At 38.9% G+C, this 19,085-nt stretch overlaps 1 protein-coding gene across 1 annotated transcript in view; it reads right to left on the bottom strand.

Annotated features, from left to right (window-relative positions):
* Nucleotides 1-3,173: 3,173 nt before the first annotated feature.
* setd3 (SET domain containing 3, actin histidine methyltransferase) overlaps nt 3,174-19,085 on the bottom strand; it is a 29,113-nt gene continuing 13,201 nt past the window's right edge. The window contains exons 7-13 of the mRNA XM_053335629.1: nt 12,486-12,544; nt 11,621-11,735; nt 9,049-9,123; nt 8,755-8,921; nt 5,794-5,879; nt 3,963-4,123; nt 3,174-3,850 (exon numbers count right to left, since the gene is read on the bottom strand). Coding sequence (XP_053191604.1) covers nt 3,353-3,850; nt 3,963-4,123; nt 5,794-5,879; nt 8,755-8,921; nt 9,049-9,123; nt 11,621-11,735; nt 12,486-12,544 — 1,161 coding nt within the window. The 3' untranslated portion in view covers nt 3,174-3,352. The remainder of the gene's footprint in view (nt 3,851-3,962; nt 4,124-5,793; nt 5,880-8,754; nt 8,922-9,048; nt 9,124-11,620; nt 11,736-12,485; nt 12,545-19,085) is intronic.

Genomic DNA, 19,085 nt, shown 5'->3' with positions numbered 1-19,085 from the left:
GTGGTGAAACACATCTGACCTACAATAAGGTGACTTTAACCTAGATTTGGTTATGTTAATGCATACCACTTGTAGAGGGAACGTTGTGGCAGTGATCATTTACTGCCCTCCCCTCTGACCACCTTAAAGCCACCGTTAGTTAACAACATGGCAAGGTCCGTTAAATCTTCATTACTCAACTGGTTAACCTGGAGTGACCCCGACCATTATTATGGGTGTTTGATTCTAAATCACAGTGCCAATCCCCTGACAGTCACAACAGTTATTTGTATCTGTAAATAAAGAAGTTTAACTTTTTAAAAAAAGATCAAATTTAGCATGTACTTCATATATGTTCTAAGGAGTCGAGGAGAACAGGGACCTTATGATTCAAATATAGTTTTACCAATGATTCATGTTATACATGTTAAAAAACAGTTCAGTATGTTGTTAAATACCCTTTTTTTGCTTTCTTTATGAGAGTGTATTGAGAAGACTGATATGAATCTTGTGTGTGTGCGTTAAGTACAAAGCTGGAACTAGGAAGTGATTAGCATAGCTTCGCATAAAGCTACTTTCACCACTACTTCACACCCCCTAAATAACAATATTCACATTTAAAAATATGTTTAAACCTGCAATAATAAATGTGTTACCTCTTGGAGCCAGTGACAACAAGCTGTGAATACAACATTTATATATATAATTTATTTTATCATTGCTTATTTCCATATCCAGCATTTATGGAGCAGCATTATTCATTTGGAGTCCTGTTTCTGTCTACCTGATGAAAGTAAGTCCAATATTCACTCTCTTTTAGCTCAATTTTTGGTCTCCACCAACTCCTGAGGGAAACATCTGGCATGTTAGCTGCTAAATGCACCATTATGTTCACCAGCTAGTTGCTAACGATATTTATTTGCAGTTTGTGAACAGTGGGGTTTTTAGAGTTTTTTTGCTGGTATAGCTGGGGCTAAAAAATGACACTATGAGAGCAGTGACATTGAACCAAAGCAGTACAGTTGGAGCCGGACAGCTAAACAATGCTAAAACTCGCTATGTAGCTCTGCTAATCCGAGGTTTAAGGCAGGTTAAACAAACAAGATACAACATGGTGGGCATATTTTTGAACTTTGCTAGTTGTCCCCTTCTGCTTCCATCTTTATGATAAACAAGGCAAATGTCACATCTCCGCTCCAAAGTTAAGACTTATGGTTGCTCAAACTTCTTATTCATCTCTCAGAAAGAAAGCAAATATGTGCATTTACATAAATGTTTAATTATTCTTTTAAGTATGTAAAAATCACAGTTTCGGCTTATATTATACTGCTCACACTGTTGTGTGATTCTGTGATAAGTTGCATGTTAATAATATAATCATATATATTTCTATTGCAATTTTAGTTTTTCATTCTTAAGTATCTTTTTGATGATTATTCTTACTATGTTTACTTGCATGTGCTGCAGTTAAAGACCACTTTTACATGAATTGTGCTAAAGCTGTCAGGCTCTCTCAAACAGTACAGACTTCAGTCGACAGTAACTGATAAAGCTGTCAATCATACTTGCAAACAAGCTCCTTTCAGTGTTTGATATTTGTGAGATGTGCACAAGTGTATACGAGTGCACAGTGAAGTAAAAATGCAAATAGGCTGCAACAAAGCCATGTTTGAAGCCTTATTTTTTTGAAAGCAGGAAGACAACCAACAGTAACAAGAGAGTGAGTTTCATCACAGCTAGTTTCTGATTGAAGGAATACAACTGCCCCCCTCTCTCCAAATGGATACTATAAGTATGAAGTGACAGCAGCTCAAGGCTACAACACATAGTTAAACATTGTAAGTTCAGTTTTATTTTAAACCTTTTACCCTCCTTCTTCACGGTAGAGATTGTAGAAATAGGTCAGATTTAAATTATTCCGATTTAGATACCAGAATAACTATATATTGATAATAATTATAAATTATTCTACAGTGTATATGTAGTCGTATATGGCTTACATATACACTGATACCAGTTTACACAGTATTTTCTAGAGTGGATTTAATTAAACCTTGTGATTGATGAACTCAGCACATCCACTACCACTTTCCACTTCTATTTTTAAAAGGTCAATAAATGAAGATCAAAAATATGTGTCCCCTTGTGTCCACAGTCTTAATCAGGTAAACTGTTCGAAATGATAACAAATATGACTTTTGGACTGTCAGGTATTCAGCCAGTATCGTGTGTTTAGTATCAGTGCACAGAGTCAGTAAGCGGGGTCACCCCTACAGTTAACGCAAACTAAACAAGAAAAAGAGTAAAAACCTACCAACAGTACTTTCACGTTTTTCGTACAAAAAGTGTTTTGTTGAAATTGCCTCAAGTTAAGGCGGTCAAACAAAAAAAAAGCTTCCAACAGGAAAAACATCATCATCATCATCATCATCATCTTGTGTCTCACTGAGCCGTCAGTGCTGTATATGGCTTTCTTTAGGGGCAACACCAGTGATCACTCCCTTTCAGTGACATCTGCAGATAACCACTGCAACTTAAATTGAGTACATTCATCAAGGTACTTTTTTAAAAACACAAAATTAAACTGAATTATTCGTTTCTCAATGAGGGCTGTAACAATGCATTGATGTAAAGTTTACAATTTTATGGTAGAAATTACATTTTTTTCATTGACAAGAGCAAAACACATTTGTCATTTTTGCCGTGTTGTACAGTTACAATCAAATTCTCTCATTCCCTAATAAGAGCATTTTCACATTTCCTTCCTTATTTTTGCTTGAAACCAGAAATAAAAAAGAAAAAAAGGAGAGTGGGCAGTGATGGTCTTACTCAAGCACACCCCAAAATGCACTAGAGAATACGATTGTCAACTCAAAACATACTGGACATATATGGAGACAAACTGCAGTAATAAACCAACCAATTCACAAGATTAGAGAGATTTTGGCTTTCTGGAAATAACATTCTCCTAACTCCGTTGTGTTTTTTAGTTTTTCTTTGTTCGCCTAACAATTTGCTGGAACCAGTTCCGTGGTGTCCCCCCTCTTCTCTCTCTTCCTATGCTGTAGGCCTTGAACAGTTTCAATGTAAACCCACGTTTCAAACTCAGAAACAAAACCAAAAAAAAAAAGAAAAAAGAAAATTCCTAATGAAAAACTGTTCTGCACAGAAGGCTGAGGTACACACTGGCAGCATTATTTTTTTTAAACAAGTTCAGCAGCGGACAACTAATACAAGCCACGCTGGATGAACGTACAGTCGCTCGAGTTCTGCGACTTGAATTAAAATTGATTTCAGCTTCTATATTTCTGAGTCATTTAAGAGACACAAAAATAAATAAATAGCATGGGCTGTGGCAGTAAGTGGAATATATTTATTCACTGTTCTCTTTGGGATTCTCTTCAGTTCGACTGGCACTTAGGTTGGCCTCTTCCCTTTGGCCCTTCTGGGTTGCGTTAGAACCTTCAATCGAGTCCAAAGCTGAATTAACATCTTTGCTGACCTTCTCCTGAGTTTCCTCCTGCACTGGGTCTACATTAGCCTGCATATCCATCCCATACACAGCCTTCCCCCCATTCAGGAAGGGACTGTGCTCTTCCTCTGGGATCTCCTGACCTTCTTCCACCTCCTCCAGCTTGCGCAGGATAATCGGAAGCTTGGCATCAGCGTCAGTATTCTCCAGCAAAGCGATGTCGCTTTCCTCGTACTGAGGCAGTGGAGCGTCCTCCTCCAGCTTCTTCTCGAAGTGCAGACGCTTGGCCCGACCGCTGGCTGACGCTTTCTCCAGGATCTGCTTCTCAGCCAGGCGGAGCTGGATGGCCACGCGAGAATGAAGAGATAAATCAGGTTTCTCCAGCATGGAGCGATCCTCCTGGAAGATGATAAGAGGTAAAGAAACAGAGAACATTACACTCTCAAACTTTTTTTGCAATCAGGCACCCCAGATTGCAGATTCAAATTGATTAAAATTCCAGCAGACTGACCTCGGAGGTGGTCCTGTAGGTCTTCAGCAGTAGAGCAGCTCTGGTCTCCAAGAAAGTCCACAACTTGATCTCGTTCTCCCAGCTGACCGGGTACTCGCTGTTGCCCAGGGTGAAGATCTTATTGATGGCACGATCTCCGAGCAGGTAGTCCTTTAGTTCCTCTGAAATAATACCAAAGAGACCGACATTGTGGTGTTGTTAAGGGGTATAAAACATTATCAATCAATTAAACAGTCCAATATTATGGGACACAAACCCAGAGTGGATTATCAAAGGTGTTAAGTTTTGGAGGTGATCCTAAACAGATACCATATCCAAAGCCAACATGTATAGATTAATTTTCAATAGACTCCAGAGAGTCAGGTACAAAATAGACCTGAAATAATTAGATCCGATCCAAAATGTGGTCAACCAGAGAGGACATAATTTGGACTTGGCTCAACATTGGTTGCTTAGAACCAAGTGGACCCCTGAAAGACCTCTAACCCAGAGTCAGATGGATTAGTTAAACTGACTGGACAAGACTGGAAACAGGGAAAAAGTGCTAGTTCATCTACATTAAATGAGTAAATGTTTGGAACACTGAATGAGACCTTGAAAACCATGAATCTTGATATAAACCTTATTCATGTTTTAAATCTATCAACTTAGGGTTATAAATCTGTCTACTAGATCTTGAACCAAAGGTGTAAAAGTGTTCCAGATACATTTAATCAACATTTCATATCTAATGCTGATGACTCATGAACATCTACAGGTTGTGAACATAACTTGGCTCCCACTACAAACTGTGGTGTGTCTGATTCTTAGCCAACATATGGTGAGTTTTTATTCATGATTTCAGCTGCAAATAATAAAAGTGGAACATAAATGAATTTGATATGGGATTCAGATTTGATTTATTGCTGTTGGACCCCTTCCCTAGTTGTTTCTGTTCTCAATCGTCTGACTTTGGGTAAGACGGCAAGAAAGTGTGAGACTGTCCTGTTCATTTGTAACCTGAGTTTAGTCATCAAACTCCTCTCAGTTTAAGAAGCCAGCCAAGTTTAGTCCCTTCACTGACGTGAACATGATTTTGGTTAAGATCAACGTGTCACGTGAAAGCATCATAAAGGGTCTTTTCTTCCTGTTGAAACCTTTAGCTTGCTGCCTTTGATCTTAGGAGTTAAACATAGCTTGGTTACATGGGAAGATGAAAGAGGTGAACCGCAGTGGCTCGGTAGTGTGTGCACACTATTCCATCATGTCACATCTGTTAAAAAATGTCAACACACACATACACACAAGCAATGATACACCCCCCCCCCCACATACACACACATCTAAAAGGCGTTGGGGCCTTTTTAAAAATTAACATGCAGCAAAAAGAAAAAAAGAAAAAAAAAAGTGAATAATATATCAAGCGGGGTCCTGAAGATGAGTCCTGTGACAGAGGAGGATGTGGCCTTGTGTGGTTGGGGATTTATGACACCACTGCTGTTCTGCATACATGCCGATGAATATTGCAAACCCCCCTGTGAATTGCTCCTTCCACACATCTGGTGGCCTGCCTTGATCAATTAACCAGCTCGGGAATGGACAGGCCTTGCTCTTCCCTCTTCCCTTTCTCCTCTACCTCCACCTCCTCTCCGTCTCTTCCCCTCTCTGCTGATGTGGGGAGGAAGCAGTCACTTGACGGCGGTCTCAGGAGGAGAGAGCGTCGGAAACTGTGGTGTGCTTTGTTTTACAGTGTGCTACCAGGTCTGTGGCTTAGAGGTTCCTCTGGGAATGTCCTGGTGCTGGCTGTAAATGTGTGTGAGTGTGTGTGTGAGTGTATCTGTCAGCGTCTTACCCTCTGTCATACAGAAGACTCTTAGAAAGGCAAGTAACTGCGCTGAAATGGGGGGTTCATTACAGTGGAGAGCAAAGATGCAGGACCTAGAAAACACAACCAACAAACACATTAGTTACTATTCAAATACACTGGTGGACAAGTACAGGGCCTCTGAAACATTCAAAATAATATTTACATAACTTTATACATTCATTTTCATGGCCATGGCATTTCATTCCCTTTCATAGGATACTGATTTTGAACCTTAACTAACATGAGTAACATTTTTAGAGTCTACTGTGACATGAGAAGTAATGTACTTCTATTAGCTCCTTCAAAGTATTCTGTGCTTTATTAAACTCATTTTGTTTCCTTTATTTGTAATACATGATAAATGTATGTCATGTCTTCCATTTCCCTTTGTGCTACTGACTTGTGTTGAAAGTACTGTAGAAATGTTACTAGTTTAAAGCTGCTATCAGTATTTTTAGCAAAAAAAAGAAAGGGTTTATTCCAATATGTGACCACCAACATGTGACCAAATTGCCACAATATTTTAAGGAGGTCTGAAATGGGCTCAATATATACTCAAATATAATACTACTATAATAATACTCCAGTGTTGATGTGTATTATTCAGATGAGAGCACAGCATAGCTTCATATGGCATAATAAGACATAAGTAGTATATATTCACTACTTCAATTCCATGTCATTTTAGTTTGAGCTATAACTATAATGTTTGAACTGACAGTAGCACAACACTGCTAACACACATTAAACCTTTACTGTTTTCTGAATCAGGCATAATTATACTGATATTTCACAACAATAAATATAACTAAAGTTGTTGATAAAAATATTTATTATTACTGTGTTTTTTGCTTATCTTAATGCTGATACAGGTATTTCTGTGATATCCTTATATGGGATTATTATATTATACCTCCCTCTACCAGGTTCTATTAAATTATACATTGAAAGCAAGTGTCTTTTCTAATTTGTAGTTATCCCTCTGCTTTTTACTTGTTTATTCACTTGTGATTATTGTACATTTTTTTGTCTATTGTCCTGCTTGACTTCTTATTAATAATGTTAACATGCTTCCTGATTGGTTAGTACAGTGTTATCGTAATCAATAGAAACAAACAATGGCCAAAACTTAAAAAAAAAAAAAAGGAATTCATTCTGTAGGTCATGTAAAAATCTGAAAAATTTGACCTGTTACATAAATGAGTTTGGTTTCATCATGCAAGTATGAAATATAACAGCATATTTGCCTCCATATCTGACACTATCAAAATGAATTCTTTTCTCTATTGTCTCTGAACAATCTAAGGATTGTGAAAGTCAGCAATGTGACAGAAAACATATGAAAGCAGTAGTGATCCAGGACTCAGCAGAATCTATTCCACATCATAATATTACACGCGGAGGTAATTCTGGAGAGGACAATATTTTCCCCCTATTTCAGCAAAGTGATCGATGTGGCGATCGGTAGCACAGGGTCGACATTATTACAGCGCACAAACACATTACAGCCGCCTCCCCACTCTTCCTATTGAATTATCCCTCTGTCCATTGCTCCAGCAGCAGAGCATCCAGCTAAGGAAGGTTAACTCTTTGTGGGAAGTACTGCACTCAAATGGAACTAGCTGGGTTAATCCAGTCTGGAGCATGTATTTAATTATTATAATTATTACAATTACAATAATTACAGTCCACGCACCAACATGAATACCTATTTGGGAACATGACATCTGAAAAAATAAAACCACCAGTGGAGCGTGATCCCATGGAACTTCATCAAATGGGATGTTGTAATGCTAGCTACAGGGTGATTACTTGTATTTCATCCATGTTTTTTTGTTAACGCTATGTTGGTTTCCTTGGCAAATTAAAAGGAAACTAAATTAGCTGTTAGCAGTCTCTGATTTCTGATTGGATTTATGGAGGTTTATTGTCTTTGGACATCAGGAATAATGATATCCTAGGGAAGTGTAAGTCACACTGAATGATATAAATGTTTTATGTTGGGTGTTAAGACTTCACTGATTTATTAGTCTGAGAAATAAGACGATTTTTGACTCAAATTCAGACCATATCCTGTCATTTCTCCATGGTTAAAATACCATCTGGAACCACGAGTACACAGTCAGTATTTCATTCCCCCACCTCCCCCTGTAATGTTAATCCTGTCCAAATGGGGCGTTACTTAAAGAAGAGGAGCTAATTGCACATTTGTAAAAGAATAGTGAAATGTTTCCCCTCAGAGGGGTAAAAAAGAAGAAGAGTGACTTTCAGTTGTAAAAAAAAGTCTGATGAGAGCAGCCGTTCTACATCGCAGCGAGGCTCGACACCAAATCTGTTGCTGTTTCCTTTGAAAATGATCTACGACCATATCTGTCACTTTAATAGAGCGCCCCGGCAACAACGGGGATTGTTTCATTTAATTTCCACTGTTGAGATTTAGACTGTCATCAATAAGAGATTAAAAGGCGTCTGATTAAAAATGCCGAGCAGAGAATGCTGCATAAAATTAAGGGGCTAATGATAAAATGATTAAGCTTCTTCGTGATGAAAGTGTTGGGGCGGATGGTAAATTGATACTTGGTGGAGTGGGAGACAAAAAAAATAAAAAAAATAAAAGAGACCTGCTGCAACATTTATATTATGTGTTTCAATTATGCCAAAGGGAGGGGGGCTAATTGGTTGAAATATCTACTGTGGGAAGACAAAAGTGCACTGAGGCTATAAGAAGGGTGCATGAAAGTTAGTCATGAGCCTGAAGCTCTCCTTGACCCATATTAAAGGCTTTAGAGTAAAACGCTTCCAGCGCTAGATTGCAGATTCAGTCACTTATGAGAGCAGACACCGAGTTCACAGATAAGTAGAAAAAGACGAAACCGAGGCATGTTTGTCCTTCGACTGAAATTAAATGCTTGGAAAGAACGACAGAAAAGAAGAGGTTGGACGTACGCTGGGATTCCGGCCCGAGCCAGCACTTCGGCCTTCATTGCGTAGAGGCGTTCGCTCTTGCTGACGCCCAGCTTGATCTTCACCCGGTCGTGGGCGTTGTCTTGGAAGAAGAAGCCATTGTGGATGACGAACTCGGCGTTGGACCTCGTGCCGTAAAAGATGTAGATCTACGGGGGAAAGATGTATCACATGTTACCATCACTTTTCTGGACGGGTGGAGATAAGTTGGGGATTTCTTTTAGGTTAGGATTTGGAGCATGTTTAAACAAATTAAGTGAGTGAACATAGCTCCACCTGTTCATTCTCCTTGTAGTCCTGCAGAGCCACGCATTCACAGCGATCATCCTCCAGGTTGTAACCGGTTGTGATCTGCAGGTCAACAACATTTACACATATAACCTTTACCAACACATTTTCTTTCTTTTTTTTTTTTATTCTTTTTTTTTTGGACTCCCAATTGTAATACATAATAATAATAATTCATCAAACCAGTAGCATCTCTTCTGCTATCTGTACATTTGCAAGATTTATGAACTTTATACAATTTAGGAGAGATTTAAGTGTGTGCATAAGAACAATAAAAGGTGTAACGAGTAAGTCCAGGAGAGGTTAGAAAAGATTAAATACAAATACATATTTAAAAGAACATACATATCTATATAAAATAAAGGGGCAGGAAAACAAGAGCTTTACATAATCACTCATGTGACACCTCCACAAAATCTGGTTGTATTTGACCCACTTAATAAACACAGTTTTCTTGAGACGGCAAGAGAACATAAATAACATAAATATAATTTATTAAATGTATCCATTCTTGTATTTTTGTGGGTTCTACCAACACATTTTTATCAGAACATCTTTGGATTGTATTTTTTTATGTGGGAATTCAATATTTTTGGTGAGACTGAAACCATATATTAGCATTGTCATTTTAGTAAGTATCACATTTTTTCACATTTTCTGTGAAATTATTATAATTAGAGACATTATAATTATTGGTCTTCAATAATTTAAAGGACTTTAAAAATGAATGAAAAGGTTGTCCAAACTGAGTCTCTGATTGACCAAATTTCAGTAAATTGATCAATAACCGTTTTTCATAGAGAGCCAAAGTGAAACCGAAACCATCAGTTCCCATTGACATTTGTGCTACTCACTCAATATGTTTAGATAAAGATAATCATTCTTTAAAAGATGATTTCATATTGTTGTTATTGTTGTATTTTTGTTTTTTCAGGACTTTTTAACCAACAGTATTTTCCATAATCCTTAGGACGTTGTGGGCTCGACAGAAGGACCAAGACCATGAGCAAGTCAAAGGGTTTCAGTTCAGAATAGTCTGTTAACAGCACAGCAGAGGACTGAGCTCTGTCAATGTTTTAGACAAGATTACAGCTACAATTTAAGCTGGTATTGTTCCACTTAGTGATTTTATCCATGTTTGTCTAGTTAAACATGGAGCTGGCACACAAACTATGGGTTGTATGAGTGCAGTTTGGTTTCAGTTAACCAGATATAGGTCAAAAAGAAACATAAATACAGTTGGAAGGTAGCTCAGCCTATTTTGATACACTTGTCATGGGTGTGTGTGTGTGTGTGTGTGTGTGTATGTGTGTGTGTGTATATGTGTGTGTGTGTGTGTGTGTGGTGGAGTCAGATTAGCTGTAAACTGTGCCTCTAACAGTGAATGTTGGGTGTGAAGTACAGTCTGTCAGAAAATAAATGCTGCAGCTTCTATAGAACCAGGCAGAGTCCTCATGTGGGTTAGCCCTGAAGTTAGAGACAACTTCACCCTGGAGCTGTAAAGCAGTCTCATCCTGTGTATCTGGACCACAGTCTGAAGGCCTGTCTGTTACACAAGCTTTATTATAATAATGTCACTCCTTTGTCCGGTGATAAGACCCTTCTGGGCAGAGTTTCATTTCATAAAGCAATATAAACATGTTTCCCACTTTATTTATGTATTCATGTTCATTTTCAGGCAAGGCACCCTGATGAATATGTGTTAGGTATTTTGATATCTGCTTGTAAAAAAGCACTGAGGAGACGCTGGTTGCTTCCTGAACCTCCCACAATACAATTAATAGATATCATAATAATAGATACAGTAATATATATATTTGTGGGTCAAATATATAAAGCCCTTGTGGCCAGATTTTTGTGGATCATGTAATGCTCTTGTCTTCCTTCCCCTTTATTTTTAAAATGTTTATATAGATACGTATGGTTAACCTTATATGTGCCGAAGACGTTTGAGGTTTTCAAAGTAGCAAAAAGACAAAACAACAAGTACAGTTCCCTAAAAGGCTTTTTTATGTTCAATGGACTTATATTAGTTATACTCAAGAATAAAAATCATTTATATTGTGATTCGTATGAATGTACTTAATAAAAAAAAAAAAAGGTCATTATAACACAAAGTTTTACTCCTAATACCACCTACTTAATCCTTTTGAGATTAGTTTTGTCTCCATGGGTCAACAAAACAAGTTATTGTATTTTAATATAAAATATTGGTGTTGGTGAAATATTTCAGTAACGAAATAAACACATTTTCTTCTTTAAAAAAATATTTATCTCCTTTTCTAATCTCTCCTGGACATACTTTAATACTTTTTATTGCTCCTATGTGCACATTTAATCTCTCCCAAATTGTACAAAGTTCATAAATTTTGGAAATTTGTTGAGGGCCTCTGTTTGTTATATGCTTATATTGCAATCTGTAGTTCAAAAACAAAGTAATTAATTGCGATATTGATTTTTATTGATATCTCTGAATCTCTAATAATATATGTAAGTGTGTGTGTGTGTGTGTGTGTGTGTGTGTGTGTGTGTGTGTGTGTGTGTGAGATTAAGACCTTACCAGTCCGTTTGTGTGGTTACACATGTCCCAAAGCGGGATGAGGGCCAGCGTGACCCGGCTGCCGTCCTCAGTGGGGATCTGGTTCTGACGGGTCATCACCGAGGACACCGCCCACCTGTCAAACACAATCGACCAATCGGGGATTCGTTACAGTGGAGCTGAACGTCTCCACACTCACACGGATCATGAGACTCTGGACAACAGCCGATCCTGCCTCATAAAAGGAGAGCGAGGTTCATCAAATCTAACACTGCTATTGCCAAACGGAGAGAGGGCTTGCATCAGATGAGGATGGAAAGAGGGAGGGAGAAGGATGGAGAGAGGAGGAGGAGAAGGGAGAGTGGAGGGTGAGCGGAGTAGATAAGGAGATGAGAAAGGAGGAGGAGGAAGAGAGATTGAAGGTTTTCTTTCGAGTAGGTCACTTTTATCTCCTCCTTAAACCCACGGCATTCTATCTCTTAACAAATAACTCTCTTCTTTTGACCATCATTTCTATCAGTTTGTTCACCATTGTGCTCAAAGTCTGGCGTGATGGGAATAAATATTTCTCCTTCTGTCTCTTTGTAATAGTTAGGCCTTAGCTGCAATCAGACCTGTCACAATATCTACTTTTATTGGACGATATATTGTCTCAGAAATAATCGCAATACACGATATTATTGTCATTTATATTTTATTTTATACCACTGATATAATGATGATATAATAGCATAATAATACGGGGGGGGGGGGTAATTGTAATAAACCACACTTCTCTTGTGTTTGCTTCAGGAAAAACACACACACATGTAAACAATCTGACTCAATCCCCAACCGTGTTCAGATACACACACACACACACATACACACACACACACACACTGACCTGTAGTCATCAAATGTAAAGCTGTCCTTCAGGGGCAGTTTGCTGGCGGCGGGATGAGTCTGGGGATGGAGGGAAGCGGGTGGAAGAGAGGATAAAGGGAGAGAGAAGGAGAAGAAGAAGAAAAAAAAACACAAATCAGTATGAGGAATTTCATTATGCAGGTATGCTGGAGGGGGGTGCTCGACAGGGATGCCTAACAAGAAGGACTGGGAGTAGGGGGCCACCGCCGGGGCTTGTGTGTGTGTGTGTGTGGTCCGTTAGTGCGGCGTGACACTCGCCCCCCCACATACATCACTGTCAACTTAATTTGTTGTGGCCAGCAGCCGTCATAAATCTGCCTCATCAATTTGGGCCTGAAAACGTGTGTGTGCGTGTGTGTGTGTGTCCGCCAATGCCACCGGTTCCTCCATTTAAAGCCACAGTCACCACCTACAAGAGCCATTTGCAAACTGTCCTGAGCTTAAACAGGACAGAGACAGAGAGAGACAGAGAGACAGAGAGACAGAGAGAGAGAGAGAGAGAGAGAGAGAGAGAGAGAGAGAGAGAGAGAGAGAGAGAGGGGCTCAGTGGAATGTATAATGAAGAAAAGGAGGAGGGAAGGAGGGAAAGAGGGAAATCAAATGGAAGCAGGGGACAAAGTGTAAGAACAAAGTAAAGAAAAAGAGAGGAAAGAGCAGAAAGAGAGAGATGGATCTACTCTTCAGTAATAAAAGCATCTATGAGGAAGTGTATAACTAACTGTGTTCAGGCAGAATGCGGTGTGATTTCATACAAGATCAATGGAAAAACATGACAGGGTGTGATGTGTGTATCTGCACACAGTTAAAAAGTTTTCAGGTGGAGAGAAATGAACAGACAGAAGTGGACTTCCTGGTGAGTTCAGTCAGAGGCTGAGCTGAACACAAATACAGACACAGCAGATAGATGTTCTCAGTTGGAAAGCTTTGATAAATCTACCTGCCCAGCATGAAGGGCAGTAGAGCTGAAACAATTGACTAATTAGTCAATTGACAGAAATTATAAGCAACTATTTAAACTGTTTAAATCATTTCCTCTGGTAAAAATGCCAAACATCCACTAATTCCAGTTTCTAAAAAGTGAGAATATGCTGCTTTTCTATGTTTAATGATACTGTTAAATGGACAAGTGAGCCAGTTAGAGACACACTGGTGAACACAGTGAAGCATTTGGCAGCTAAAGAGGTTAACATTTTTCTCAGGGGTTGTAGAGACCAAAACAGAGCTAAAAGGAGAGTAAATATATCATATAATAATAATAAACGTGACTCTAAATGAATGCTACTGTTTATCTGTGTCTGCTGGATGTGTAAAGAGGCTAGCACATTCGTCATAGTAGATATTAAGTCTGTAACGATCAGTGTTGGGAAACCTTACTTTTAAAACTAATTACATTAAAAAATTACTGCCATTAAAAAGCAACTAGTTATATTAGTCCCATTTACAGCTGTTTACTGTCCTAAAGTAGCTTCTCAAACATATGCTCACATACAAGTTATCAAACTAAATATAAGCTTAGAAGCTTGTTATCAGTTTAAAAACTTCAAAATCAGTGAGAACTCGAAACAGCAATGCCATTTAACCTCCCACACACACACACACACACCTCAGGGTAAAGTAAGAGTGGTCACATCATATATCACCTCTGGAGGTGAATAGCTGCTGTGTGTGTGTGTGTGTGTGTGTGTTAATGCAGAGCGTCCGGCCGTGACACTGATTCATCCCTACAGGTAATTGCGGAGGATCATGCCTGTCGAGTTAAACAAAGTGACCAGGCTTCTATCACACACACATAGAGAAGTAGAAACAATTATCTTTGCTCGGTTTGACTCGCTCTCACCAGAGGAGGAGGAGAAGGAGGTGGAGGAAGAAGAGGGGGGGGGGGGGTCTGAGGTCAAGGTCCAGATTACCAGCTTGGCCTTCTGTTTCCCCACACTTCACCTATCATGGTGACTCATGATCAGTAAATGGGGTCTTGTAGTACCACATTCTCTCAAAACGGATCTAGAATTAAAGATTTACCTATTTTTGTGTGTTTAATCTTAAATTTCAGTTCACAGTTAGATGTACACACAACACAATTGTATGCTTACTAGAATGAACCGTGAGAGCTGTGCTTGAAAAGTGTTTGGCTTTTTATCAAAGAACCAGATATTTCCTGCAGAGTTGCTCATCGTTTGTACTGATGATTCAACCAGGAGAGTTTTATACCTGTCCAAGCATTGGACAGACTCCAACAACACTGCATTTGCTCTTTGTAACTCTGTTAAGAAAAGGGCTATATATAAAAAGGTCTTATAATCAGCCTATCCCCAAGCATCGTCTAGGCAGAAAATTACCCTGAAATACCAAAACAAACTTCATCTTTATAACTCTAATGATCAGAACACAACCATTCAAATGTAATGTTCTGTTATGTTCAATCTGTTGGTTGTAAATCCACTTGATTCAAAGAACTGGCAGGTGATGTTTGAGGGTGGGAGCAAACAAAAATCTGGCCTTGGCAAGACCAAATTTCAGTAGGTAGAAAAAAAAGAGAGAAAAACCTTGACAACCAGACATATTCAGTTACAGTTTCACTGAAGGGCCTGCAGGAGATGGACACATGGGTGTAAAAATCAGCTGAATGGACTATGTCTATATATACACACGCACATACACACACACACACACACACACACACACACACACACACACACACACACACACACACACACACACACACACACACACACACACACACACACACACACACACACACACACACACACACACACATACACACAACACTGCACGCTGAGCTCTTGATGCATTAGCATCCAAAGACAAGGGTCATCCATCATGTGCCACTGTGGAGAGAGAGTGTGTGTGTATGTGTGTGTGCTGGAAGAGGCTGAAGATATGGGTAAAAGATAGACATGAGGGGGACAAGTGAGGGTGAAAGAAAGACACAGTACGTGTAGAGTCTGCCAAATCAATGAATGGACATAGAAACCACATAGCGCAAAAGCTTGTGAATATTTTCCATCGTAGAAGACTGCTAATTGAGTGAATACAGGTGTCCAATCAGTGCCAACATTAGAACCATAATAGAGGGGAGATTAATGAGTTCTGTGCTGCAGCAGTTTGAGTGACGGAAAGATTTATACAAGCATTTTAAAAGATACCCTGTGGAGTTTTTGACCACTAGTGGTACCATGGAGCAATGTTATTAAGAGTGGGTCACCATTTTGTTTGTAACAGGCATGCACACAATACATACATGCCAACAGGTTCATGCTATTCTGCTGACAGATAGTTGATGGCAATACAGCACTAAAAAACAACAAAAATTGTGGGGAAAAACAAAAAGGTAAAAAGACTGCTAGCTAGGAAACATAAATGCTAAACCCGTTTAGCTTAACTTAGCTTAGCATAAAGGTTGTAGAGAAAGCTAGAAAGCTAGCCTGATTAAAATACACCCTAACCCTAGACACCAGACACATCTGGATGAAATGGTAAAAATAGGTAAATTATGTTAAGAATTAATCCTAAAGAACTATAACAATGACCAAAGGCCATTTTTTGTCAGACCAACAGCGCAAAACTTGAATAAGTTTAATTTAAAATAATATAAAAACACCAAGGATAAGGTGGAACTCGCAATTGTGTGGCATGACTGTGTGAAAGTGAGATATGAATATATGAGATAAGAGTTATATGTTTTTATGCTTTATGCCTTATGTGTTAAGAAAAGAACTGGATATGAGATGTGTTTAGCCTAGCCACAGGAAAAAGGTAAATAGTTGCAATACACAACACCCTCAAAATTATGACTTGCTGTTTTAAACATTTTTGTTTGTGTACAGATGAAAAAAAACATAATATAACATGTTAATTAGTGAGCTCTGGAGGTGTTGCAAAGCTAGCTGCTTTCCCTACAACCTTCACGCTAAGCTAAGCTAAGATAAGCTAAACACACTCTGACCTGCTGTACTTCCCGCACAGACATGAGTTTGATATCAATCTTCTCATCTCACTCTAGGATGAAAGAAGAAAGAAAATGCTCATATTTCCCTAAAAGTTTGACTCAACGAGGAAACTGAAAAGAACATAGAAACAAAGGGAAATGCTAAGATAAAGAAACAAAGAAAGACAGGTTGAGTATTCTCTCAGGGAATAATAGATGATTACGCTTTTTGTTGGTTCAAAAAGGGCCCTCCAAACACCTACTTGTGGTATTTACATGCAGGAGGCACATCTCTGTGTTTTGGGGGAATGTCAGTAGTGGTTCTGTCTGTCTGTATACATCAGCATATATCAGTCTGTGTGGCTGATCATACATCCAAACACACCGGACAGAGAGAGGATGGGGGCAGGGGGGAGAGAGAGAGAGAGAGAGAGAGAGAGAGAGAGAGAGAGAGAGAGAGAGAGAGAGAGAGAGAGAGAGAGAGAGAGAGAGAGAGAGAGAGAGAGAGAGAGAGAGAGAGAGACAAAAAGAGAGATAAAAGAGGAGGGGGTGTTTGAGGAAGGTACATTCAGGTCAATTCAATTCAAAGCCAATGTGACAAGCTAATTTTCCAGCCCGGTCATCTGAGGAGGAGGGAGGGGAGGAAGAGAGAGGGAGGAGGTGGGAACGAGAGGCTACACAAGGAGTGAAAGATGTGTGTGTGTGCGTGTGTGTGAGTGTGTTAAAAACGGAGATGTATCAAAGATGAGGGGACAGGACACATACACCTCCATGAGCCCTTCTCACAGAGTCTCCATCTCAAGCCGGGTGCAACACAGAGCGTGTGTGTGTGTGTATGTGTGCGTCATGAGAAAATCTCTTCTGATGGACAGCTAAACTTGAAGTGGAATCATTATTAAATGCAGCTCAACTCCACACTGTTGCCATTACTGTGGTGACTTAAAAATCAGCCGGTAACTCAATATGCTGACCAGTGGTATCCTGTTGGAGGCTATTATGCTGTAAACAAATCAAATGTATCTCCCATTATGATACAGTAGCCCTAATGTGGCAAAACAAATGCTGACGAGGCCATATTATATATATATATATATAAGATAAAAGATGGCAAAACTTAGTCCGTTTCTACATAGTTAAAAATTAACAAACTATCTACAGCACAATCGCCTTGGTGTGCTTCTAACAAAGCTTTTGAATAGTCTAACACATTTTCTGACTTTGTGAGACCAACTATATGACAAACTCCCCCATTTCATATAGCAGCTGGCCAGGTGTGCACAGGTGTGAAGGTAGGACGGGTTTGAACTCTCAAAGCCTTTTTTTATCCATTATTAAGACAACTACTTAACATAAACATTTTTATAGATGGATTACACGTCATACCACCTAGTTCACTTCAAGCATACTGAAACCTTCAGACACGTTAAAGAATTAGCAGTAGCCTCAGGAACCCACAAGGTCGAGGTCTGCCATCAGTCCAGTTATCAACGCAGACACCATTGTAGGTGTTTTCAGACCGGTCGTCTAAAAACATTCAGTAAATCACTACATGATCACACACATATAGAACATGTTAGTACAACATTCAGATCAAATATCTGCTGATCAAGAGATTCACCACAAGAAGAAAAAAAATAATTTGACAACATTCAGACCATGTGACACTAACGTAGCACATCACTAACATCAATATGACTCATGGGACAATATAAGACTATAGAAACCATAAAGTAATGGGTCAGTAATTGAAGCTTCTAAAGGCAGAGGTTCTTCTATCTCACTGACAGCAAATCATTTAGAACACAACACTCCCATCTAGTGGCCTTCACTGAAATTGCATTATAATGTCAAAGCATTTATCTTTGGTTACCTCTGTTTTTTAAAAGAGTTATTTATATATAACACTTAAAAAATAAGAATAAAATATATTGTGAGACTAATTAAAACAAGGAAATAATCAAACCTTACATGACTCATTCTGCCTGAATGGAACGATCCTGCCAAATATGGATATTTTAACATGCAAAGCATAATTCTTCCTGCCAGTATATCATCTAATTAAAACAAACACCTAGCTGCTGACAAAATAAATGAATTCATTGAGACGCACTTCTTTCACTGCTTCTTTGATATTAGAAGAAGAAGAAGCGTCTGACTTCAGAGAGGGACTGTGGTGAGTTCTGATCAAAGCCGGTTGAATAGAACTGTCATTTCACCATGCTTCAGATTAATAATGGGACATTAGCATATTGAGATTACTATCCCACTATCTGTTGTTTTGGGCGCGTTAACCAATATTTCATCATATACTATAATCACTCCCGTCTCTATATCTTACTCACTTCCTCTTCCATTTTTTGGTTACACTGGACTGGAAAAACTCTGATAATTTTTAAAAAGTTCACAAATTGAATCTGTTCTCAAACTGAGAAAAAAAGACACTTCTAATCATGTTATGATTGGACATGAAGATCTTCTAAAGGAGGTCTTGGGGAAACAAGTATCAGACATCACGATCCTTGATTCAACTATGACGACACTCCCCGACATCTCAGTTGAACTCTGCTTGTACTTCCTCTTCCGATCTGAAATCTGTTTATTCAAACCAAATTGTGGTTCCTTAAAATCTATGTT

This window comes from Scomber japonicus, chromosome 16 (assembly GCF_027409825.1).
Source record: "Scomber japonicus isolate fScoJap1 chromosome 16, fScoJap1.pri, whole genome shotgun sequence".
In the NCBI taxonomy this organism is placed as follows: Eukaryota; Metazoa; Chordata; class Actinopteri; order Scombriformes; family Scombridae; genus Scomber; species Scomber japonicus.
The sequence above is the reverse complement of the archived record's forward strand: the minus strand, read 5'-3'. Positions and strand labels throughout refer to the sequence as shown.